The following is a 26890-nucleotide window of genomic DNA, read 5'->3' as shown; positions in this document are numbered from 1 at the left end:
ACCCAGGAGGTGGAGGTTGCAGTGAGCCAAGATTGCACCACTGCACTCCAACCTGGGTAACAGAGTGAGGCTCGGTCTCAAAAGAAAAAAAAAAATCCCGAAGTACAATAAATTTGTAGGAATAATACTGTGAGTTTGCAAGACCTATTATAAAGCTACAGTAATTAAGACAGTGTGATGTTGGACAAATGGAATAGAAAAATAGTATTTTTTTTAACTTTTAGATTCAGTGGTATATGTGCCGGTTTGTTATATGGGTAAATTGCATGTCACAGGGGTTTGGTGTACAGATGATTTCATCACCCAGGTGATAAGCATGGTACCTGACAGGTAGTTTTGTGATCCTCACCCTCCTCTCACTCTCCACCCTCAAGTAGGCTTTGATGCCTATTGTTTCCTTCTTTGTGTCCATGTGTACTCAATGTTTAGCTCCTACTTATAAGTAAGAATATGTGGTATTTGGTTTTCTGTTCATGTGTTAGTTTGCTTATGGTAATGGCTTCCAGCTCTATCCATGCTGCTGCAAAAGACATAATCTCATTCTTTTTATGGTTGCATAGTATTCCATGGTGTATATGTACCACATTTTCTTTATCCAGTCTACCATTGATGGGCATTTAGGTTGATTTCATGTCTTTGCTATTGTGAATAGTGCTACAATGAACATACACATACATGTGTCTTTATGGCAGAACAATTTATATTCCTTTTAGTATATATCCAATAATGAAATTACTGAATTGAATTGTTCTTTTTTAAGTTCTTTGAGAAATCACCAGACTGCTTTCCACCATGACTGAAATAATTTACACCCCCACCTGCAGTGTGTAAGCATTCCCTTTTTCTCACAATCTCACCACTATTTGTTATTTTTTGACTTTTTAATGATAGTCATTCTGATTGCTGTAAGATGGTATCTCATTGTGGTTCTGATTTCTATTTCTCTAATGATTAGTGATGTTGAACATTTCTTCATATGCTTGTTGGCTGCATGGATGTCTTCTTTTGAAAAGTGTTTGTTTATGTCCTTTGTCCACCTTTTAACGGGGTTGTTTGTTTTCTGTTGGTTAATTTGTTCTTTATAAAATTCTTTATAGATTCTGGATATTAAACCTTTGTCAGATGAGTATCATATTTAGATGCATTCTTACATTGTCAAATGATTGAAAGAAAAATTGCTACTAAAATTCTGTGGGGAGAAAAGATCATTTTAGTAAATGATGCTGTAACAATTGGATTTCTATATGGAAAAAAAATGAATCTTGATGCCTACATCATCCCATACATAAAAATTTAATTTCAGTTTATCATACACATAAATATAAATGGTAAAACCATAAAAAATCTTTTGAAAAAGTATAGAATATCTTCATGACTAATGTGAAAAGTACTAAATGTAAATTTTAAAATGTTAAATTGGATTTAATTAATCTTAAGAATTTCTCTTCATCACCATAAGATATATTAAGAGAGTCAAAAAAGAAGCCACAAAGTGGGAGAAGATGCTGGCAACATAATATTCAGCAAAGGAATATATACAGAATATATTTTTAAAAAACAATTTTTAAGTTGGATAAAAGACAAGCCCAGAATTATTATAAAAGAAGATATACGAATGGCCAATAAATAAATGAGAAGGAATGCAAAATCATTACTCCTCAGGGATAGCAAATTTAAACCACAGATATCATCACACACCCAAAAGAATGGCTAAAATTGAAATAGTTGGCAATATCAAGTGTTAACAAGAATGTGGAACAACAGGATTGCTGGTGAAAGTGCAAATTGGTACAACCTGTTTGGAAAACTATTTGGCAGTACCTCATAAAGCTAAATATCTACGCACGTCATTGCCTAGCAATTACACTTCTAAGTACATATTTAAGAGAAATAAATACATATCTACTTTAAAAAGACATAAGAACATGAACAAGAATGATCACACCAGTTCCATTCATGATAACAAAAGACTCCAAATAACTACATCAAAAAGATCGTGAATAAATAACAGTGTAAAAATTTAGTGTATTGCTGTGTGGGGAATACTCACACAGCAATAAAAAAGAATAAACTACTGCAGTGGTAAACATTTAACAACTACCTCTCCAGCAAGGGAAAAAGTCCTGATTGGTAGCATTTCCTGATTTTTGTGGTATAAATACTCCCACCATGGCCATTTTCAAGTTACGAACATGAAGTCACAGAATGCAGCACTGAAAAGAAATGTGCACAACTGCAAGCTGTGTGAGCCAGCTTCAGCCCACTGCTGCATTACTAATACATGCAACAATATTGAGGAATTTCTCACACCCTATGCTGAGCAAAATAAGTCAGAAAGTAAAGAGTGCCCAGTTATTGCTTTTATATTAATTAGAAGGATAAGAAAAAATATTTGATGATGATAGAAGTCAGAAAAGAGGTTACTATGGAAAATTGGTCTTGATAGGAAAGCAGGACAAAAAAACGTGTCTAGGACATTTGAAATATTTTATATCTAACTTTACTCAGTGATTACACAGCAATATATATCTCATATCTCAACAGAGTTATATAAAAATTCATCAAGCTGTAAAGACAAAATTAGTGTGCTGTATATGCTTTACTGTATATATGTAATATGTGATTTTTTTAATTTTCAAGTAGGATAATGTTGAGTAAATGTAGCTAATTAAGCACAGATATTTTTGATTCATTTTGAAATCTGATTAAAGGAACAGAACTTTTTTAAGGCAAAGACCCATCAGAATGGGGCAAATAGGAGAGGAGACCACAAAATATTTGAAGCTAGAAAAACACTGGACAAGAGAAAATTACTAGTCTGAGAAAACTAAATCCTAAGCTACCATTGGAGAAGGCCAATACCAACATAGTTTACACCACAGATTCTCCAAGAAATTCACAAATCAATGCGGAAGTTACCACTAAAAACAAAAGCAGGGGAATGGTTCTAAAACAAGGAAGTTTGGTTGACAGCTTCCAGATGCGGAAAAAACAAGTCAAATATTAAAATTCAGTAATTAGAATGCCCTCCGAGTTTTCATAAGCAACAATGGACTCTAGAAGACAGTAGAGAAATATTTTTTCAAAATTATTAAGAAGATTTACAACCTGGACATATATATCCAAAGAAGTTATCAATCAAGTGTGAAAATAGACTAAAGAGTATTTTAGACATGCAAGAACTCGTAAATTTTTCTCTCACAAATCCTTTCTCTGGAAGTTATTAGAAATTATATTCTACCAAACTGAAAGAGTAAACTCAGATGGAGGATTCTGGCAACAGGAAATCCAGAGTCAAAGGGAGGCCTAAACCGATGGTAGCAGTGATCCTAGAATGATCTCTCTTAATAGTAATAGGGAGGAACCTGCCCATGTGGGAAACTGTAAAAGGCTTAGAGAAATTTCTTCACAAGGGTGAAACTGATAGAGTACCTAATATGTCTGAACATCTGAAGATGTTCAGTTAGCAATGTTTGAAGCCGGTCATGTTATTCCTAGAAAGTCAAGCAAATGACACCCTCTGCCCCTTCCCCACCCAAAAGAAAGGTATTACTTCAGGGAACATGAATATTTGTCATAGGTTGCTTCATAGTATTCTTAAAAATTACAATAACCAAAGCAATAAATAACTATAAAACTATGCTGAGAAATTATATTGAGAATAGAAAGTGCGTGCCTATGTATTTGGCATAGGAAGAGAAAAGATAATCAAACCCTCATCCTCCATGAAGGAAGTTGGATAATGCCTAAACTGAGAATCGAGAAGTAGCAATACAGCATGCTATTCAGATATATAAAAACTGAATAAAAGAAGTAGCTAAAAAAAATAATTTTTTTGTGAATAGTAGGAACGTGAGACGGGAGGCAGGATCCAGCTATTATTTTCCTATAACAAGCTTTGGAGAATCATTTGATTCTTTATACTACACAAACGTATAATTTTGATATACATGGTTTTTAAAAAGTAGAAAAGTTTGAAAAAGTAATGTTCAGATGAAGACTATAAGAGGTAGATATTGGCAGGGTGCAGTGGCTCATGCCTGTAATCCCAGTATTTTGGGACGCCGAGGCAGGCGAATCACCTGAGGTCAGGAATTCAAGACCAGTCTGGCCAACATGGTCAAACCCCATCTCCACAAAAAGACAAAAATTAGTCAGGCATGATGGCAGGTGCCTGTAATCCCAGTTACTCTGGAGGCTGAGGCAGGAGAATTGCTTGAACCTGAGAGGCAGAGGTTGCAGTAAGCTGAGATCGCGCCGTTGCACTCCAGCCTGGGTGACAGAGCAAGACTCCATCTCAAAAAGAATAATAATAAAATAAAATAAAAAAGAAGCAGATATTTAAAAATTAGAGATCTTGGAAATTAAATATATAATTATTGACATTTTAAAAAACTCTATAAATGCCCACACATAGACAATTGGTTTTCAACAAAGGTATAAAGGGGATTGAGTGGACAAAAGACAGTTTTTCTGACAAATCATGGTGGGCCAAGTCAATGTTCATATTTACAAAAAATGAATTTTTGATCTATACCTTTCACCATATGCAAAAATTAAGTCAGTGACAATGGATCACAGATCTAAAGGAAAAACCTAAAAGAAAGACAGTCTACATGACTTTGGCTCAAGTAAATATTTTGTATATATGACACCTCAAGCACAATTCATAAATAAATAAATTGATAAATTGGGTTTCATCACAATTTAAAATTTCTACTCTCTGAACAACACTGTGAAGAGTATGAAAAAAACAAGCCAGAGGCTGGAAGAAAATATTTACAAAACATACGACTAAGAATGTACTTGAATCCAGGATATATAAAGAACTCCCAAAACTCAATTATAGGAAAACAAATGACACAACAACAAAAAAGGGGTAAAATATTTGAACAAACAACCCAAGAAATACAGGTGACAAATAAGTATATTTTAAAAATGCTCAATATCTCTAGTCATCAGGGAAATGTAAATTTAAACTACAATAGCATCCCCCTATACACTTATTTAAAGGGTTAAAATGTAAAAGATTGACCCCACCAAGTGTTGGCAAGGATGTGGAGAAACAGGAAATCTCATAAACTACTGGAGAAAATATAAAATAGTACAACCACTTTAGAAAACAGTTTAGCAGTTTTCTTAAATAGTTAAATACACATCTATCAAAAGATCTAGACATTCCACTTCTATGTATTCATTTAAGAGAAAGAAAAGTATATGTCCATAGAAAGACTTGTGCAGGAATGTCCATGGCAACTTATTTATTTATTGAGACAGAGTCTACCTCTGTTGCCCAGGCTGGAGTGTAATGGTGTGATCTTGGCTCACTGCAATCTCTGCCTCCTGGGCTCAGGTGATCACCCTGCTTCAGCCGCCCGAGTAGCTGGGACTACAGGTGCAAGCCACCATGCCTGACTAATTTTTGTACTTTTTGTAGAGATGGGGTTTTGCCATGTTGCCCAGGCTGGTCTCGAACTCTCGGGCTCAAGCAATCTGCCTCCTTCTGCCCCCCAAAGTGCTGGGACTACAGGTTTGAACTGAGTTGAGGCTCAGCCTCAACTTTAATTTTAATGACCAAACACTAGGACCAACCCCAATGTCCATTAACAGATGGATATATATTCACAAACTAATGATGTATCTGTACAAAAAACATTCAGCAATAAAAAGGAATGAACTATTGATACAAACTGCAACATGAATGAACCTCAATATAATTATGCTGAGAGAAATAAGCTAGACAAAAAGAAGCACTTGCTGTATAATTCCACTTACATAAATTTCTAGAAAATTAAAGCAAATATAAAATGACAACCAGCATGGTGGCTCATGTCTGTAATCCCAGCTACTCAGGGGGCTGAGGCAGATGGGTCACTTGAGGCTAGGAGGTCAAGACAAGTCTGGGCAACATAGTGAGAAGTCAGCTCTAAAAGAAATAAAAAATAAAATCATAATCATTTTTTAAATTGACAAAAAGCAGATCAGGGTTGCCAGGGGATATGAGGTGGAGAGAACAATAGGAAGAAATTCCAAAAAGCACAAGAAACCTTTGAAGAGAAATAGATACGTTCATTATCTTGACTGTGGTGATAGTTTCACAGATGCATATTCATTTGCCAAAATGTATCAAATTATCCATTTTAAATATGTACAACATTAAATTATTGTATGTTAATTATACTCCAGCAATGCTATTTTTAAAATATCAAGGCCATAAGAGACAAGGAAAGATTGAAGAATGGTCATAGATTGGAGGATAATAAGGAGACATGATAACTAAATGGAATGTGAGATCTTGGACCAAATAAGGTCTGTATTTTAGTTTAATTGGGTTGTACCAGTGCTAATTTCCTAGTTTATAATTGTATCATATTTTGTACCAGTGCTAATTTCTTGGTTTATAATTGTACTGTATTATGTAAGATGTTAACATTAAGAAAAGTTAGTGAAAGTGTGTGGGAACCATTTTCAAAACACTATACACTTTTAATAATTTCAAAATAAAATATATTTTCTAAAAAATCTATAGAAGGGATAACTCCCAATAGGACAAAGTTAAAGAACAATCAAATTAGAAAGTATAACTGAGGAATTCTAGCACATGGAAAAATAAATATTTTTTTAATAAAAAAATTTGAATGACATGGAGAATAGATGCAGAAGTACTAACATTAGTAGTACATTCAAAAGTCTATAGAAACTGTCGGAGAAGCAAGAACTTAAGTAACAACAGAAAAAAAAAAAATTCCCAGAACTTAAGGTTAGCATGAGTCTTCAAATAGAAAAAGCCATCATATTGCCAAGCAAGAAAAGATGCTTTTAAAAGCTATACTTCAAGTCCTGGCACCAAAATTTTAGAACACCAAAAATAAATAGTAAATCTTAAAAGCTACCAGAAAGACAGATGACCTGGAATGGAAGGAGAATCAGAATCAAATTTATGTCAGATATCCCAAAAGTAATATTGGTAACTATACAACAAATGGAGTGATATCTTTAAAGGTCTAAGTGGAAATTTATGTTTCAAATCTAACTTGAAACATAAAGTTATCTATCCAGACAAACTATCATTCAACAGTAAGAAAAATATAAAAATATAATCAGATATATAAAAATCCTAATGTATACCAGCTCTAATGTTGCACAACTCCAAGTACATGTACATGGTTTTCCCTAGAGTTGTGCAGCACACAGCCTAGTGTAGTGTATGTGCAGTAAACCAAATTCATAGATCCTTCTTGAAAGAATTAAATTCAAGGACAATCACTAGAATAATAGGATATATTTCAAACAAATATAACAAAAGTATGGAACCAAGAAAATTTTATAGCTGAAAAAGACGGGAAGAATAAAACATGTATGAATAAAAAGTATAGTAATAGAAAACAAAAATATCATAAAAAGGCTATGAGAATTACCCTCCCACTGTAAATAACCACAAAACTGAACAAAATATGAAACGCTTCTAAGATATTCAACAATAGGCTCGTGACACTTGAGAAGCAGGAAGCGCACAAGACGAAACCTATGATTTTCCTGGCTTTCTGCCAGGTGGTAGTTTTACACAGCTCAAGAAGGGGATTATACATTCTCTTTCTTTTCTCCTGAGGTGAGAAGAGATTGGAATTCAGGGAGGTCAAAATGACTAGAGTTTATGGAACAGAATTCCAAAGATGGGGAAACTGTAAAACAACAGCTCTACATTCTGCAAAGGAATCTTCTGGAGTGTTTGGAAGAGTATACTAACCTACACATCCATGAAATAAAACTCCTTGAGACTGAGAGCAGGAAATCAGTAGGCTAAACTATTCCCAGAATGAGTCTAGGAATAGTTGACAAATCAGAGTACAGAAATTCCATAATATGCAGAACATTTGGAAGAAACCTCCGAAAGGTTAGACACCAGTAGTGGGACTAACCTAGGACTAAAGACTGCTCTAAACCCACTTGAGCAAAATTTAAAAGAACCAAAAGGGCTTGACAAAACAAACTACAACACTCTTTAAAGGAATAAAATGAAATCAGGTACTCAACAATATAAAATTTACTGTGTGGAATCTAATTTAAAAATGACCAAGCGTGCAAAGAAGCTATTATGAACTGAAAGTTTATTCCTCCCCCAAATTCACATGTTGAAACCCACTTATGTGATAGTATTAGGAGGTGAGGCCTTTGGGAGGTAATTAGGTTTAGAAGAGGTCGTGAGAGTAGAGTCTTCATGATGAGATTAGTGTCCTTGCAAGAAGAGAAAGAGACCAGTGCTCACTCACTCTCTCCACAATGTGAAGATGCAGCAAGAAGGCAACCATCTGCAAACCAAAAAGACACCATGCACCTTAATCTTGAACTTTACAGCCCCCAGAACTGTGAGAAATAAATGTTTGTTATTTAGGCTACCCAGTCTATGAGGTATTTTGTTATAGCAACCTGAGCAGACTACAAAACAAACATAAAAATGTTACAGATAAGCAAAAGAAAAATCAATAGATAGAAAAACAAATGATACAGACGATGAAATTATTGAAGACTTTAAATCAAAGTGTATTAATATTATACTGAAAATTTTAAAGAAAAATATCAGCATAATGAGAATGAAAGACAAAAATGATACAAGTGGAACTTTCAGAGATGAAAAAAATACACAGAATAGGATTAACAGAAGAAAAGATTAGTGAACAAAAAGCTATAGCAAGAGAAACTATCCAAAATAATACACAAAAGAGATAATTTTTAAAACATTGAATAAGGCCCTAATGACCTGTGGGACATTATCAAGCACACTAACATACACATAATCATACTCTCAGTAGGAGGGAATGTAAGGGGATGGAAATACAGAAAAAATATTTGAATAACTACTGGATGAAAACTTTCCAAATTTGATCAAAATTATAAACACAAAAGTCCAAGAAGTTTAACAAACCTCAAGCAAAATAACACAAAGATTATTCCTACCAAAGCACATTATAACAATGTTCGAAAAACAGTGATAAAGAAAATCTTAAGGTCATAGAAAGAGACATATTACACACAAAAGTACAATGATAGAGGTTGTATCATTTCTGATAAGGCACTTTTTGTCAGAAACTATACAAACTGGAAAACTGAAAAAAAAATCAATCTAAAATTCTACACCCAGTAAAATATGTTACAAAATGAAGGCAAAATAAAAACTTTTCAGGCAAACAATGGCTTAGGAAATATATCACCAGCAGAACTGCACTGGAAGAAAAGACGTTCTTCAAACAGAAAGAAAGTGGTACCTGATAGAAATTTGGAACTACCCAATGAAGTAATCAGCATCAGAAATGGTAAATATGCAGGTAAATATGAAAGAAATTTTTACTGAGTTTTAATTAAAAGATCATTGACTCCAACCAGGCACAGTGGCTCACTGGGGGAGACTGAGGCGGGTGGATTGCTTGAGGTCAGGAGTTCAAGACCAGCCTGACCAACATGGTAAAACCCGGTCTCCACTAAAAATACAAAATTTGCCAGGAGTGGTGCTGCATTCCTATAATCCCAGTTACTTGGGAAGCTGAGGCAGGAGAATCACTTGAACCCAGGAGGCAGAGGTTGCAGTGAACTAAGATCACGCCATTGCACTCCAGCCTGGGCAACAAGAGTGAAACTTCATCTCAAAAAAAAAAAAAAACAAAAAAAAAAAACATTGACTTCTTACAGCAAAATAATAACATGAGCTAGACACTACTATCTCCACCTTATAGATGAGAAACTGAAGCACACCTTGGTTAAGTAACTTTCCCAAGGCCACACAAAGTGATAGAGCTTCTATTTGAACCTAGATGGTTTGAACATTTGGCCCCTACATTATAACATTATACAATAAAAAAAATTATTTTTTCTCTATAGACAGGGTCTCTCTGTCACCTAGGCTGGAGTACAGTAGTTTGATCATAGCTCACTGCAACCTTGAACTCTTGGGCTCAAGCAATCCTCCTGCATCAGTCTCCCAAGTAGCAGGGACTACAGGTGCACACCACCATACCTGGCTAATTTTTTTTTTTAGTTTTTATAGAGACAGGGTCTTGTTGTGTTTCCCAGGCTGGTCTTGAACTCTGAGTGATCTTCCCACCTCAGCCTCCCAAAGTGTTGGGCTTATAGGTGTGAGCCACCATGCCTGGCAAAACATCAAATATTTATAAAATAAAATATTATAGACCCAATTAAATAAAATAAGTATGAACTTTATGTATTAAAATAGATGGGTCTCAAAATACTGTTAGGCAAAATTAGCAAATTACAGGAAGATACATATAATATGAAACCATTTATGATAAAAACAAAGGCAAACATAAAAACAACATTGTGAATTTCACAAGGGCATATATATCTATGAAAAATATTTTTAAAAATATGAAAATATTCATGCTAAATACAATAATAGTCATTAATTAGGAGAAGGAAAAGGACCTGAATTTGAGAGTGTTGATCAAAGAAAATTTTAGTTTTATCTGTAATGTCTTAATTTTTGAAAAGTAGAATATATTCATATAATACAGTTACCAAGCTAAAAGTTTGTTATTGATTCTACTGGACCAGTAATATCAATATGATTAATAATAATCAGTGTCAGTAGTATCAGTGACAATATCAGCAGTATCAATAACAGTATCAGCAGTATCAATAACAAACTCTTAGCTTGATAGCCCCAAAAGTGGATGATTTAGTCTATTTTAAGTACACAAAGTCATATGCAAATAATGAGAGTTTTATGCATGTTTCTTGGAGGAGCATTTTAAAAGAGACCACTATTTTTATGAATAAACCTAAAACACAGAAGAGGTTATTGTAACTAGCATTTATATAATCACTTCAGAGATAATTATCAATTTGTGAATATATTCTATCATTTTTCCAGATTTATTGATATAACTGACAAATAAAAATTGTATCTATTATAATGTAAATTGATGTTTTGATATATGTATGCACTGTGAAATGATTAGCACAGTCAAGCTAATATATTCATCAACTCACAGTTATCATGTGTGTGTGATGAACATTTAAGATCTACTCTCTTAGCAATTCTCAAGTATACAATACATTATTATTAACTATACTTACCATGCTATATAATAGATCTCCAGAGTTTATCCTATAAAACTAAAACTTTTAATCTTTAAACCATATCTCCCTATCCGCCCTCCCACCCAGCCCCTGATAACCACCATTCTACTCTCTGCTTCTATGAGTTTGACCTTTTTAGATTCCACATATAAATGAGATAATGTGTCATTTGTTCCTTCATGACTGGCTTACTTCACTTAACCTAATGTCCTCCAGGTTCATTTGTGTTGCTGCAAATGACAGAATTTCCTTCTTTTTTGAGACGGAATAGCATTTCATTTTTTATATATACCACCTTTTCTTTATCAATTAATCTGTTGATTCTATATCATGGCTATTGTGAATAATGCTGCAATGAACACGAGAGTGTGGTCATCTCTTCAACATACTGATTTTATTTCCTTTGGATACATACTCAGAAGCAAGATTGCTGGATTTTATGATAGCCCTGTTTTAAATTTTTTGAGGAATCTCCATACTGTTTTCCATCATGGCTCTAATAATTTATATTCCTACCCTCAGTGCACACAGATTCCCTTTTCTCTACATTACCACAAACACTTGTTGTCTCTTGTCTTTTTGATAGTAGCACCCTAACATGTATGAGGTGATATCTCATTGTGGTTTCAATTTACATTTCCCTGCTGATGAGCTTTTTAAAATATATCTGTTGGCCATTTGTATGCCTTCTTTTGAGAAATGTCTATTCAGGTTGTATGACCATTTTAAATTGGGTTATTTGCTTTCTTGCTATTGCATTCTTTAAGACCGTTATATATTTTTAATATTTACCCCTTTTCAGATGTATGGTTTTGAAATATTTTCTTTCATTTTGTAGATTGTAGCTTCACTCTTGTTTGATGTGTATGTGTGTGTGCACACGTGTGTGTCTATTTGTCCCTTTGTTTTGCTGTGCAAAACTTTTTTAGTATGACAGAATTCCATTCTTTTATTTTTGTTTTGTGTCCTGTGCTTTGGGGGTCATATTCAGAAAGCTATTGCTCAGATCAGTTTCACGAAGCTTTTTCCACAAAACTGTTAAAAAATACCTATAGCTAGAGAAGTTCTTTCCAAGATGGTCGAATAGGAACAGCTCCAGTTTGCAGCTCCCAGCATGATTGATGCAGAAGACAGGGATTTCTGCATTTCCAACTGAGGTATCCCCGTTCATCTCATTGCAACTGGTTGGACAGTGGGTGCAGCCCATGGAGGGTGAGCTGAAGAAGGGCAGGGCATAGCCTCACCCAGAATGTGCAAGGGGTCAGGGGATTTTCCCTTCCTAGCCAAGGGAAGCCGTCACAGACTGTACCTGGAAAATCGGGACACTCCCACCCAAATACTGTGCTTTTCCAATGGTCTTAGCAAATGGCACACCAGGAGATTATATCCCACGCCTGGCTCAGTGGGTCACATGCCCATGGAGCCTTCATAACTGCTAGTGCAGCAGTCTGAGATCAACCTGTGAGACAGCAGCCTGGCAGAGGGAGGGACATCCACCATTGCTGAGGCTTAAGTAGGTAAACAAAGCAGCCGGGAAGTTCGAACTAGGCAGAACCCACTGCAGCTCTGAAAGACCTGCTACCTCTGTAAACCCCACCTCTGGAGGCAGGGCATAGTGGAACAAAAGGCAGCAGAAACTTCTGCAGACTTAAACATCCCTGTCTGACAGCTCTGAAGAGAGCAGTGGTTCTCCCAGCATGGTGTTTGAGCTCTGAGAATGAAAAGACTGCCTCCTCAAGTGGGTCCCTGGCTCCCATGTAACCTAACTGGGATACACCACTCAGTAGGGACTGACTGAGACCTCATACAGGTGGGTACCCCTATGGGACGAAGCTTCCAGAGGAAGGATCAGGCAGCAATATTTGCTGTTCTGAAATATTTGCTGTTCTGCAGCCTCTACCATGATACCCAGGCAAACAGGGTCTGGAGTGGACCTCCAGCAAGCTCCAACAGACCTGCAGCTAAGAGACCTGGCTCTCAGAAGGAAAACTAACAAACAGAAAGGAATAGCATCAACATCAACAAAAAGGACATCCACACCAAAACACCATCAGTAGGTCACCAACATCAAAGACCAAAGGCAGATAAAACCACAAAGATGGGGAGAAACCAGAGAAGAAAAACTGAAAATTCTAGAAACCAGAGTGCCTTTTCTCCTCCAAAGGATCACAGCTCCTTGTCAGCAATGGAACAAAGATGAACAGAGAATGACTTTGACAAGCTGACAGAAGTAGGCTTTAGAAGGTCTCCAAGCTAAAGAAGGATGTTTGAATCCATCGCAAGGAAGCTAAAAACCTTGAAAAAAGATTAGATGAATGACTAACTAGAATAAACAGTGTAGAGAAGACTTTACATGACCTGATGGAGCTGAAAACCATGGTACAAGAACTTCATGATGCATGCACAAGCTTCAATAGCCGATTAGATCATGTGGAAAAAAGAGTATCAGTGATTGAAGATCAAATTAATGAAATAAAGTAAGAAAACAAGATTAGAGACAAAAAAGTAAAAAGAAATAAACAAAGCCTCCAAGAAATATGGGACTATGTGTAAAGACCAAATCTATGTTTGATTGGTGTACTTGAAATTGATAAGGAGAATGGAACCAAGTTGGAAAACACTCTTCAGGATATTAACCAGGAGAACATCCCCACCTAGCAAGACAGGCCAATATTCATATTCAGGAGATACGGAGGACACCACAAAGATACTCCTCAAGAAGAGCAACCCCAAGACACAAAATTGTCAGATTCTCCAAGGCTGAAATGAGGAAAAAATGTTAAGGACAGTCAGAGAGAAAGGCTGGGCTACCCACAAAGGGAAGCCCATTAGACTAACAGCAGATCTCTCGGCAGAAACTCTACAAGCCAAAAGAGAGTGAGAGCCAATATTCAACATTCTTAAAGAAAAGAATTTTCAACCCAGAATTTCATATCCAGCCAAACTAAACTTCATAAGTGAAGGAGAAATAAAATCCTTTACAGACAAGCAAATGCTGAGAGATTTTGTCACCACCAGGCCTGACTTACAAGAGCTCCTGAAGGAAGCACTAAACATAGAAAGGAACAACTGGTACCAGCCACTGCAAAAACATGCCAAATAGTAAAGACCACTGATGCTAAGAAGAAATTCCATCAAAGAACGGGCAAAATAACCAGCTAACATCATAATAACAGGATCAAATTAACACATAACAATATTAACTTTAAATGTAAATGGGCTGAATGCCCCAATTAAAAGACACAGACTGGCAAATTGGATCAAGAGTCAAGACTCATCAGGGTCTGTATTCAGGAGACCCAGCTCACATGCAGAGACATACATAGGCTCAAAATAAAGGGATGGAGGAAGATCTACCAAGCAAATGGAAAGAAAAAAAAAAAAAAAAAAAAAAAAGCAGGGGTTGCAATCCTAGTCTCTGATAAAACAGACTTTCACCCAACAAAGATCAAGAGAGACAAAGAAGGCTATTACATAATGTTAAAGGGATCAATTCAACAAGAAGAGCTAACTATCCTAAATATATATGCACCCAATACAGGAGCACCCAGATTTCTAAAGCAAGTCCTTAGAGACCTACAAAGAGACTTAGACTCCCACACAATAATAAAGGGAGACTTTAACACCCCAATGTCAATATTAAACAGATCAATGAGACAGAAGGTTAACAAGCATATCCAGGACTTGAACTCAGCTCTGCACCAAGCTGACCTAATAGATATCTACAGAACTCTCCACCCCAAATCAACAGAATATACATTCTTCTCTGCACCACACACACTTATTCCAAAACTGACCACATAGTTGGAAGTAAAGCACTCCTCAGCAAATGTAAAATAACAGATATCACAACAAACTGTCTCTCAGACCACAATGCAATCAAGTTAGAACTCAGGATTAAGAAACTCACTCAAAACCGCACAACTACATGGAAACTGAACAACCTGCTTCTGAATGACTACTGGGTAAATAACGAAATGAAGGTGGAAATAAAGATGTTCTTTGAAACCAATGAGAACAAAGACACAACATACCAGAATCTCCGGGACACATTTAAAGTAATGTGTAGAGAGAAATTTAGAGCACTAAATGCCCACAAAAGAAAGCAGGAAAGATCTAAAATGGACACCCTAATATCACAATTAAAAGAACCAGAGAAGCAAGAGCAAACAAATTCAAAAGCTAGCAAAAGACAAGAAATAATCAAGATCAGAGCAGAACTGAAAGAGATAGAGACCCAAAAAAATCCTTCAAAAAATCAATGAATCCAGGAGCTGGTGTTTTGAAAAGATCAACCAAATTGATAGACCACTAGCAAGACTAATAAAGAAGAAAAGAGATAAGAATCAGATAGATGCAGCAAAAAATGATAAAGGGGATGATATCACCACTGATACCACAGAAATACAAACTACAAAAAGACAATACTATAAACACCTCTATGCAAATAAACTAGAAAATCTAGAAGAAAGGGATAAATTCCTGGACACATGCACCCTCCCAAGACAAAACCAGGAAGAAGGTGAATATCTGAATAGACCAACAACAGGCTCTGAAATTGAGGCAATAATTAATAGCCTACCAACCAAAAAAAGTCCAGGACCAGACAGATTCACAGCTGAATTCTACCAGAGGTACAAAGTGGAGCTGGTAGCATTCCTTCTGAAACTATTCCCATCAATAGAAAAAGAGGGAATCCTCCCTAACTCATTTTATGAGGCCAGCATCATCCTGATACCAAAGCCTGGCAGAGACACAACAAAAAAAGAAAACTTTAGACCAATATCCCTAATGAACATCGATGCAAAAATCCTCAATGAAATACCGGCAAACCAAATCCAGCAGCACATCAAAAAGCTTATCCACCACAATCGAGTCAGCTTCAGCCCTGGGAGGCAAGACTGGGTCAACATATGCAAATCAATAAACAGAATCTATCTGGTAAACAGAACCAACGACAAAAACCACATGATTATCTCAATAGATGCAGAAAAGGCTGACAAAATTCAACAGCCCTTCATGCTAAAAACTCTCAATAAACTACATATTGATGGAACATATCTCAAAATAATAAGAGCTATTTATGACAAACCAACAGCCAATATCACACTGAACAGGCAAAAACTGGAAACATTCCCTTTGAAAACTGGTACAAGACAGGATGCCCTCTCTCACCACTCCTATTCAACATATTGTTGAAAGTTCTGACCAGGGCAATCAGGCAAGAGAAATAAATAAAGGGTGTTCAATTAGGAAAAGAGGAAGTCCAACTGTCCCTGTTTGCAGATGACATGATTATATATTTAGAAGACCCCATCATCTCAGCCCAAAATCTCCTTAAGCTTATAAGCAACTACAACAAAGCCTCAGGATATAAAATCAATGTGCAAAAATCACAAGCATTCCTATACACCAATAACGGACAAACAGAGAGCCAAATCATGAGTGAATTCCCATTCACAATTTCAACAAAGAGATAAAATACCTAGGAATTGAACTTACAAGGGATGTGAAGGACCTCTTCAATGAGAACTACAAACCAGTGCTCAACCAAATAAGAGGACACAAACAAATGGAAGAACATTCCATGCTCATGGATAGGAAGAATCAATACCGTGAAAATGGCCATATGGCCCAAGGTAATTTATAGATTCAATGCCATTCCCATCAAGCTACCAATGACTTTCTTCACAGTATTGGAAAAAACTACTTTAAAGTTCATATGGAATCAAAAAAGAGCCTGCATTACCAAGACAATCCTAAGCAAAAAGAACAAAGCTGGAGGCATCACGCTACCTGAATTCAAACTATACTACAAAGTGACAGTAGCCAAAAAGCATGGTACTGGTACTAAAACAGAGATATAGACCAATGTAACAGAAAAGAGGCCTTGGAAATAACACCACACATCTACAATCATTTGACCATGACAAAAATGACAAAAACAAGAAATGGGGAAAGGATTCCCTATTTAATAAATGGTGCTGGGAAAACTGGCTAACCATATGTAGAAAGCTGAAACTGGATCCCTTCCTTACACCTTATGCAAAAATTAATTCAAAATGGAATAAAGACTTAAATATTAGACCTAAAACCTAGGTCTAACATTTTATGTAATGTTAGACATAAAATTCCTAGGAGAAAACCTAGGCAATACCTTTCAGGACATAGGCATGGGCAAAGACTTCATGACTAAAACACCAAAAGCAATGGCAACAAAAGCCAGAATTGACACATGGGATCTAATTAAACTGAGGAGCTTCTGCACAGCAAAAGAAACTACCATCAGAGTGAATAGGCAACCTACAGAATGGGAGAAAATTTTTGCAATCTACCCATCTGACAAAGGGCTAATATCCAGAATCTACAAAGAACTTAAACAAATTTACAAGAAAATAAACAAACAACCCCATCAAAAAGTGGGCAAATGATATGAACAGACACTTCTCAAAAGAAGACATTAATGCAGCCAACAGACACATGAAAAAATGCTCTTCATCACTGGTCATCAGAGAAATGCAAATCAAAATCACAATGAAATACCATTTCATACCAGTTAGAATGGCGATCATTAAAAAGTCAGGAAACAATATGTGCTGGAGAGGATGTGGAGAAATAGGAACACTTTTACTCTGTTAGTGGGAGTGTACACTAGTTCAACCATTTTGGAAGACTGTATGGTGATTCCTCCAGGATCTGGAATCTAGTTCAACCATTATGGAAAACAGTATGGCGATTCCGCAAAGATCTAGAACTAGATGTACCATATGACCCAGCCATCCCACTACTGGGTATACACCCAAAGGATTACAAATCATGCTACTGTAAAGACACATGCACATATATGTTTATTCCGGCACTATTCACAATAGCAAAGACTTGGAACCAACCCAAATGTCCATCAATGATAGACTGCATTAAGAAAATGTGGCACATATACACCATGGAATACTATGCAGCCATAAAAAACGATGAGTTCATGTCCTTTGCAGGGACATGGATGAAGCTGGGAACCATCATTCTGAGCAAACTATCACAAGGACAAAAAACCAAACACCACATGTTCTCACTCATAGGTGGAAATTGAACAATGAGAACACTTGGACACAGGGTAGGGAACATCACACATGGGGGCCTGTCATAGGGTGGAGAGCAGGGGGATGGGTACATTAGGAAAAATACCTAATGTAAATGATGAGTTAATGGGTGCAGCAAACCAACAAGGCACATGTATACCTATGTAATAAACCTGCACGTTGTGCACATGTACCCTAGAACTTAAAGTAAAATTAAAAAATAAATAAGTAACTATAGCTACAATCATTTGTTAAGAGATACAGTTTACAAAAGGATGTAAATCATGACATGAGATACATTAAGTATAAGTGGGGGAAGTAAAAATGTAGCTTTTGTAGGCAAAGTTAACTGGTTATCAGCTTAAAATCATCTGTTATAACTATAAGATGTTTCATGCAAGTCTAGTGGTAACCACAAAGCAAAAACCTACAGTAGATACACAAAATATAAAAATAAATATTCAAAACACACCACCATAGAAACTCATCACCATCAAACCATGAAGAAAAACAACAAGAAAGGAAAAAAATGAACAAAAGATCTATAAAACAACCAAAAAAAGAGTAACAAAATGGTAATAGTATATCGTTATCTATAAATAATTACTTTAAATGTAAATGGATTATATTCTTCAATTAGAAGCTGTAGAGTGGCTGAATAGATTTTTTAGAGACCAAGGCACAACTATATGCTGCCTACAAGAAACTCACTCCACCTTCATGGACACAAATGGACTGAAAGTGAAGCGATGGAAAAGGATATTCTACTAAATGGAAACCAAAAGAGATCAGGAGTAGCTATACTTAGACAAAATATCATTTAAGTCAAAAACTATAATAAGAAGCAAAGAAGGTTATTATGTAATGATAAAGGGGTTAGTTCTTCAAAAGGACATAAGAATTATAAATATATACACCCAGTATCAGCACACCTACATATATAAAGCAAATATTAAATGATCTGAGGGGAGAGAAAGACTACAATACAATAACAGTAAGGTACATCAATACTTTACTTTCACTATGGACAGATCATTCAGACAGATAATCAATAAGAAAACTTTGGACTTGAACTACACTTTAAACCAAATAAACCTAACAGACATATGTAGAACATTCCATCTGAAAGCAACATAATACACATTCTTCTCACATGCGCATAAAACATTCTTCAGGATAATTTGTTAGGTCATAAAACAAATCTTAACAAATGTAATAAGATTTAAATTATAGGAAGTATCTTTTTTCACCACAATGGTATAAAACTAGAGATCAATAAATAGCATAAACAATCTCAAAAATGTATAAATATGTAGAAATTTAAAAACATGATCATGAATAACCAATAGGTCAAAGGAGAAATTAAAAGGTAAATTTTAAAATATCCTCACACAAACAAAAATAAAAACACAACATCCCAAAACTTCTGGGATGCAGCCAAAGCAGTTTTAAAAGGTAAGTTTACAGCAAAAAACACCTACATCAAAAAAGAAGAAAGATCTCAAATAAACAACCTCACATTATACATCATGGAACTAGGGAAAAAAACACGAAGTGCAAAGTCAGCAGAAGAAAGGAAATAATAAAAGTCAGAACAGAAATAAATGACATAAAAACTAAAAAAGAATCAATAAAACTACAAGATTTTTTTAAAAACTTTGTTACACTAAAAGAAAGAAAGAAAGAAAGACTCAAAGAAAATCAGAAATGAAAGAGGCAACACTACAACTCATATCATAGAAATACAAAGGATCATAAGAAACTATTATGAATAATTCTGTGTCAACACATTAACTAACCTAGAAGAAATGGATAAATTCCTAGAAATATATAACCTACCAAGACTGAACCATAAAGAAACAGAAAATCTGAATAGACCAACAACAAGTAGAAAGCTTGAATCACTAACAAAAAAGCCCAGAACCAGATAGCCTCATGGCAAATTCTTCCAAACATTTAAAGAAAAACTAATACAATTTATTCTTAAACTCCCTTTAAAACTTGAAAAGGAGGGAACACTTCCAAACACATTTTATGAGACCAGCTTCACCCTGATGCCAAAGCCAGAAAAGGGCATTGCAAGAAAAGAAAATTACAGACCAAATATCTCTGATAAACACAGATGCAAAAATCCTCAAAAGAATACTAGAAAACCAAGTTCAATAGCACATTTAAAAAATAATATTTCACAATCAAGTAGGATTTATCCCCATCCTAGCAAGGATGATTGAACATACTCAAGTCAATAAATGTGATACACCACATTAACAGAATAAAATACAAAAATTATATGATTATCTCAGTACATGCAGAGAAAGCATTTGACAAAATTCATAATCCTTTTATGTTAAAAACTGTCAGTAAACTATGTGTAGAAGGAAGGTACCTCAATATAATAAAAGACATATAGGACAAGCCCACAGCTAACATCACCCTCAATGGTGAAAAGCTGAAAGCTTTTCCAGTAAGATCAGAAAAAGACAAAGTTGCCCACTTTCAGCACTTCTATTCAATATTTGATCTTTTAAACTGTTTATGAAAGATGGCTATTAATTCAATGTTCAGCAAAACTGTAGTAAGTCCCAACCAAGGTGTAAGGCACTATTATAATAAATAAGAATACAGTAATAATAAGAAATACACGTTGCTCTAGCCTTTATAAAACATGTAGTTCAAAGTAGAAGAAAGGACTTTTAATTAGTTATTAGGCAAATAGGACAATGAAACAAAAGACATAGCTCAGAAACAAATATATACTTCCCTCACTGACCGCCGACCACCTGCCTCACCAAGCGCACAACCTGTTGCCGCCCCGCAGAAATGCTTCGTTTACCCACAGTCTTTTGCCAGATGAGACCGGCGTCCAGGGTACTGGCTCCTCATCTCACTTGGGCTTACGCCAAAGATAATTTTGGTGCAGATGCCTGAGCCTTAATGCTTCAAGGTATAGAACTTTTAGCCGATGCTGTAGCCGTTACAATGGGGCCAAAGGGAAGAACAGTGATTATTGAGCAGAGCTGGGGAAGTCCTAAAGTAACAAAAGATGGTGTGACTGTTGCAAAGCCAATTGACTTAAAGGATAAATATAAAATATACTGGAGCTAAATTTGTTCAAGATGTTGCCAATAGCACAAATAAAGAAGCTGTGGATGGCACTACCACTGTTACTGCACTGGCACACTCTATTGCCAAGGAAGGCTTAGAGAAGATTAGCAAAGGGGCTAATCCAGTGGAAATCAGGAGAGGTGTGATGTTAGCTGTTGATGCTATAATAGCTGAACTTAAAAACCAGTCTAAACCTGTGACCACCCCTGAAGAAACTGCACGGATTGCTACAGTTTCTGCAAATGGAGACAGAGAAATTGGCAATATCATCTCTGATGCAGTGAAAAAGGTTGGAAGAAAGGGTATCATCACAGTAAAGAATGGAAAACCACTGAATGATGAATTAGAAATTATTGCAGGCATGAAGGTTGATCAAGGATATATTTCTCCATACTTAACTAATATATCAAAAGATCAGAAATGTGAATTCCAGGATGCCTATCTTCTGCTGAGTGAAAAGAAAATTTCTAGTGTCCAGTCCATTGTACCTGCTCTTGAAATTGCCAATGCTCACTGTAAGCCTTTGGTCATAATCACTGAAGAGTTAATGGAGAAGCTCTAAGTACACTCGTCTTGAATAGGCTAACGGTTAGTCTTCAGGTTGTGGCAGTCAAGGCTCCAGGGTTTGGTGACAATAGAAACAACCAGCTTAAAGATATGGCTATTGCTACTGGTGGTGCAGTGTTTGGAGAAGAGGGGTTGACCCTAAATCTTGAAGACGTTCAGCCTCATGACTTAGGAAAAGTTGGAGAGGTCATTGTGACCAAAGATGATGCCATGCTCTTAAAAGGAAAAGGTGACAAGGCTCAAATTGAAAAATGTGTTCAAAAAATCATTGCGCAGTTAGATGTCACAACTAGTGAATATGAAAAAGAAAACCTGAATGAACTGCTGGCAAAACTTTCAGATGGAGTAGCTGTGCTGAAGGTTGGTGAGACAAGTGATGCTGAAGTGAATGAAAAGAAAGACGGAGTTACAGATGCCCTTCATGCTACAAGAGCTGCTGTTGAAGAAGGCATTGTTTTGGGAGGGGGTTGTGCCCTGCTTTGGTGCAATTCAGCCTTGGACTCATTGACTCCAGCTAATGAAGATCAAAACATTGGTATAGAAATTATCAAAAGAACACTCAAAATTCTAGCAATGACCATTGCTAAGAAAGCAGGTGTTGAAGTATCTTTGATAGTTGAGAAAATTATGCAAAGTTCCTCAGAAGTTGGTTATGATGTTATGGTCGGAGATTTTGTGAATATGCTGCAAAAAAGAATTACTGACCCAACAAAGCTTGTGAGAACTGCTTTATTGGATGCTTCTGGTGTGGCCTCTCTGTTAATTACAGCAGAAGTTGTAGTCACAGAAATTCCTAAAGAAGAGAAGGATCCTGGAATGGGTGCAATGGATGGAATGGGAGGTGGTATGGGAGGTGGCATGTTCTAACTCCTAGAGCAGTGCTTTATCTTTATTAATAAACTGTGACAGGAAGCCCAAGGCAGTGTTCCTCACCAATAACTTCAGAGAAGACAGTTGGAGAAAATGAAGAAAAGGCTGGCTGATGTTAAGGAAATCACAAAAACCATCAGTTACTGGTTTCAGTTGACAAAATATATAATGGTTTACTGCTGTCATTGTCCATGCCCACAGATAATTTAGTTTGTATTTTTGAATAAAAGACATTTATACATTCCTGATGCTGGGTAAAAGAGCCATGTACCAATGTACTGCTTTCAACTTAAATCACTGAGGCATTTTTACTACTGTTCTGTTAAAATGAGGATTTCAGTGCTTGCCACCACCAGATGAGAAGTTAAGCAGCCATTCTGTGGAGAGTGAGAATAATTGTGTACAAAGTAGAGAAATATCCAATTATGTGACTATCTTTGTGTAACAAAAATTTGTTTAAAGTTAAAAAAAAGAAACAAATATATACCTGATTTATGATAAAATTAACACATGGTAAGGATGGTCTTTTCAATAAACTGGATATTAAAGATACATATCTTGATGTACTCATTTTACAACATAAACAAAAATCACTTTTACATGAATAGTATAAAACAATAAGCTTCTAGGAAAAAAAAAAACAAGAGAATAAAGTCAATAAAGTCATGATTTGGGGGTAGATAACAATTTCTTAAATAAGACAAAATCCACAAAGAAAAATCTTGACAAATTATACCTTATTAAAATTGAGAACTTCTGTTCTTCAGAAGGTTCTGTGAAAGGTAAGCCAAAGACTAGGAGATGATATTTGCAATGCACACATATTCAACAACAGACAAATATACAAAATAGATTACAAAAAGAATATAAAACAAACCTCTAACATATCAATGGAGTGTGGTAGGGGAGGCAGCCCAATAACAAAGTGAGCAAAGACTTGAACAGGAATTTTACAAAAGAAGATATATAAATGGCTGATATATAAATAGCCAATAAAAAGACATTCATCCTCATTAGTCACCATTATGGAGATGCAATTTATAAAAACACAATGAAGATACCACTATACACACATCAGAATGAATAAATAAAATATTGGAAATACCAAATGTTGACAAGAATGCAAATTCACTAAAATTTTCATACACTCATGGTGGGAGTTTATTTTTTATTTATTTAATTTTTAATTTTTAATTTCTGTGAACACATAGTAGGTATATATATTCATGGGGCTGGTGGGAGTTTAAATTACTAGAACCCATTTAGGAAACTGCTTGACAGTGTCTACTAACACTGAACATATGCCTACCCATGACCCTGCAAATTTACTCCCAGAAATACACCTAATAGAAATACATAAATCTTTCAGAAATAAAAAGCAGATACAAGCATAAAAGAATGTTCATTACAACAGCAGCAGCCATGATAGCCAGAAATTAAAAATGACACAAATGACAATGAACATTAGAATGGATTAACCACATCACGGTATATTCATTCAAAGAAACAGGAAAGAAAGACCACTGCCATTCACACCATGAATTTTACAAACGTAATATTGAGTCAAAGAAGACCCCAAGAAATACAGACTGTATGGTTTCATTTAAGTGAAGTTCAAGAAAATACAAACTAATCTGTGGCACTAGAAGTCAAGATATTGGTTACCTTGAAGGAGCTTATTACTGGAAGAGGGAACAAAGGGGTTTTTGGAGTGCTGGTAATATATTTTTTTATCTGAATAGGTGATAACATGTATGTGCACATTTTATGAAAATTCATCTCTCTCTCTCTCTCTCTCTCTCTCTATATATATATATACACTCATGATTTGTTCACATTTTTGTGTGATGCTGTACTTCAATTAAAAGTTTATTTAAATGAAAAGAAAATTAGAAGTTTGATGAGAGGTTTGGAAATTAACAGGATGATATGCAAGTATATCACAGAAGACAGATAAAGTCAGGACAGGCATCCTAAAGGACATACTATTTATTTTTTTATTTTTTTTTTTTTTGAGACGGAGTCTCGCTCTGTCGCCCAGGCTGGAGTGCAGTGGCGCGATCTCGGCTCACTGCAAGCTCCGCCTCCCGGGTTCACGCCATTCTCCTGCCTCAGCCTCCCGAGTAGCTGGGACTACAGGCGCCCACAACCGCGCCCGGCTAATTTTTTGTATTTTTAGTAGAGACGGGGTTTCACCGTGGTCTCGATCTCCTGACCTTGTGATCCGCCCGCCTCGGCCTCCCAAAGTGCTGGGATTACAGGCGTGAGCCACCGCGCCCGGCCAGGACATACTATTTAAATTGAACTATAGGAATTATCCAGGAAAAAGTAGGTGTGGTGTCAGTGGCAGGGAACAGGTAGAGTAGAGATGGAGAGACTCTTTGGGGAAAGAAAGGATTTGAGCAGAAACCTGGACACATGAAAAGGGCATAGCTCATTCAAGATATGGAAGGAAGCCTGATGCAAGTAAAAAGATCTAGGGTAGGAGTGGCACGAAATGAGGCTGAAGACATAGGCAAGCTCTAGGCCAGACAGGGCCTTACCTGCCATATCAAGGGTTTCGAGTTCTATCTTAAATGCAATGGAAAGTTATAGATAGACTTTTAGTACAGGCCTGACATGACCTGGTTTTATTGTTAGAAGATGGCTACAGCATGGAGAATTGATTAGAGGGAAGAAAGACTGGAATTGGAGAGACTGTTTAAGAGACTGTCACAGTACCCCAGGTAGGAGATGAAGATGGATTCCATTAGCCTGGACAGAGGGAATAGAGAGAAAGAAATGTAGGATGTAAATTGATGATGGGATATAAGCTATAAAGAAAAGGTACAAGTCAGGGAGGTTTCCCAGAGGTCTTTCCAGACAATTGGGTGGATGATAATACCAGCTATTGAGATAAGGAATCCTGGAGAATGGTTAGATCAAAGCAAAAGGATGTGTTCCATTTTAGACATATTGACCTTGAGATCTTCTGCAGGACATCCAAGAGGAGGCCTTAAGTAAGCATTTGACACATAAGTCGCAAATTCAGGACAGAGGCCTGAATTGAAGGCATAAGTCATTAGTGATTCTACTTCTTGTTGGCAATAGAATGTGTGACAGAATTATTTTTCAATATTAACATATGCTTTGTTTTTGTCCAAAAATTATTTTACCCTATAAACTACCCCCATTCAGGCAACAAAACTTTACCATATTAATTGTATCCAAAAAAAGGGCCAAATTCTAGACTTCTAAGTCAAAGCTCTGAAGGACTTGAGGCCCAAATTTTGCATCATAAACAACAGATTCAAAATAATACATAATCAGTTAGAATTAGTTTTCCTGCCCCAGAAAAGATAAAGGGTTTGAGGGCTGGGACAGAAAAGAGTTGAAGAAGTGACAAAAATCTACAGGTGGTTTCTCTGATAAGGGGCCCTATTTATTACCCCTCTACCCATAACTGCCCTGGGCTGACTCTTAGGAAAGGGAGAGAAAACAATGGACACCTCAGATATGCAATCAGCTTAAATATGGAGGAAGCTATGTCTCAGTTCTCATGTGAATCCCAGGGAGTTGATAGAGTCTTCAGAGGGCAGGGTAACTAAGCTATAGCAGACCGGTCCCAGACAGCCTGAGTGTTCCATGCTCCAGTGAGGCATGTGAAAATAACAGAAGTTGCTGAGAGAGAGAAGTGAGCGCTAAAGACCTATTGGTCAATATGAGAAAAACGTAACAGCCATTTCAATGGATTGATGAGCAAAAAGAAGATGGAACAAAGATGTATCAAACAATATAAAAGTCTTCTTAAAATACTATTACCTTGCCCCAAATCTACACGTTAGATGCTAGCTCTTGCTAGAAAAATGCTGCATTAACAAACTATCCCAAACTCAGTGTCTTAAAATAATAGCTATTTAGCAAATGTGTCCGCAGGTTTGCTGGGAGTTAGCTGATCTAGGCTGATGTGATGGGGGGTAAATTCTGCTGGACATGTCTCTCACCCTTTTTCTAGGACTGGTGGACTAGTTGAGGCTTGTTTCTCTTATGGTGCCAGTGAAGGTACAAAGGTCAGCATATCCAAATCTGCATATGTTTCAAATCTCTAATCACATTACACCTGATAATATCCCATTGATATATGCTTGCTAATATCCCGCTAAGTCCCGTGGCTGAATCTGGAGTCAAGAGCTCAGAATAGC

The 26890-nt window shown here is 36.2% G+C and overlaps 1 protein-coding gene and 1 pseudogene across 1 annotated transcript in view; one reads left to right on the top strand and one right to left on the bottom strand.

Annotated features, from left to right (window-relative positions):
- Positions 1–8128: 8128 nt before the first annotated feature.
- The window catches only part of LOC105463406 (anaphase promoting complex subunit 10), a 287195-nt gene continuing 268433 nt past the window's right edge, over positions 8129–26890 (bottom strand). The window contains exon 5 of the mRNA XM_071092978.1: positions 8129–8309. Within this exon, the coding sequence (XP_070949079.1) occupies positions 8217–8309 (93 nt within the window). The 3' untranslated portion in view covers positions 8129–8216. The remainder of the gene's footprint in view (positions 8310–26890) is intronic.
- LOC105463403 (60 kDa heat shock protein, mitochondrial pseudogene) lies at positions 20988–22706 on the top strand (annotated as a pseudogene).

Source organism: Macaca nemestrina, chromosome 3, assembly GCF_043159975.1.
Source record: "Macaca nemestrina isolate mMacNem1 chromosome 3, mMacNem.hap1, whole genome shotgun sequence".
Classification (NCBI taxonomy): domain Eukaryota; kingdom Metazoa; phylum Chordata; class Mammalia; order Primates; family Cercopithecidae; genus Macaca; species Macaca nemestrina.
Note: the sequence above shows the minus strand (reverse complement) of the source record. Positions and strands in the feature narration are given on the sequence as shown.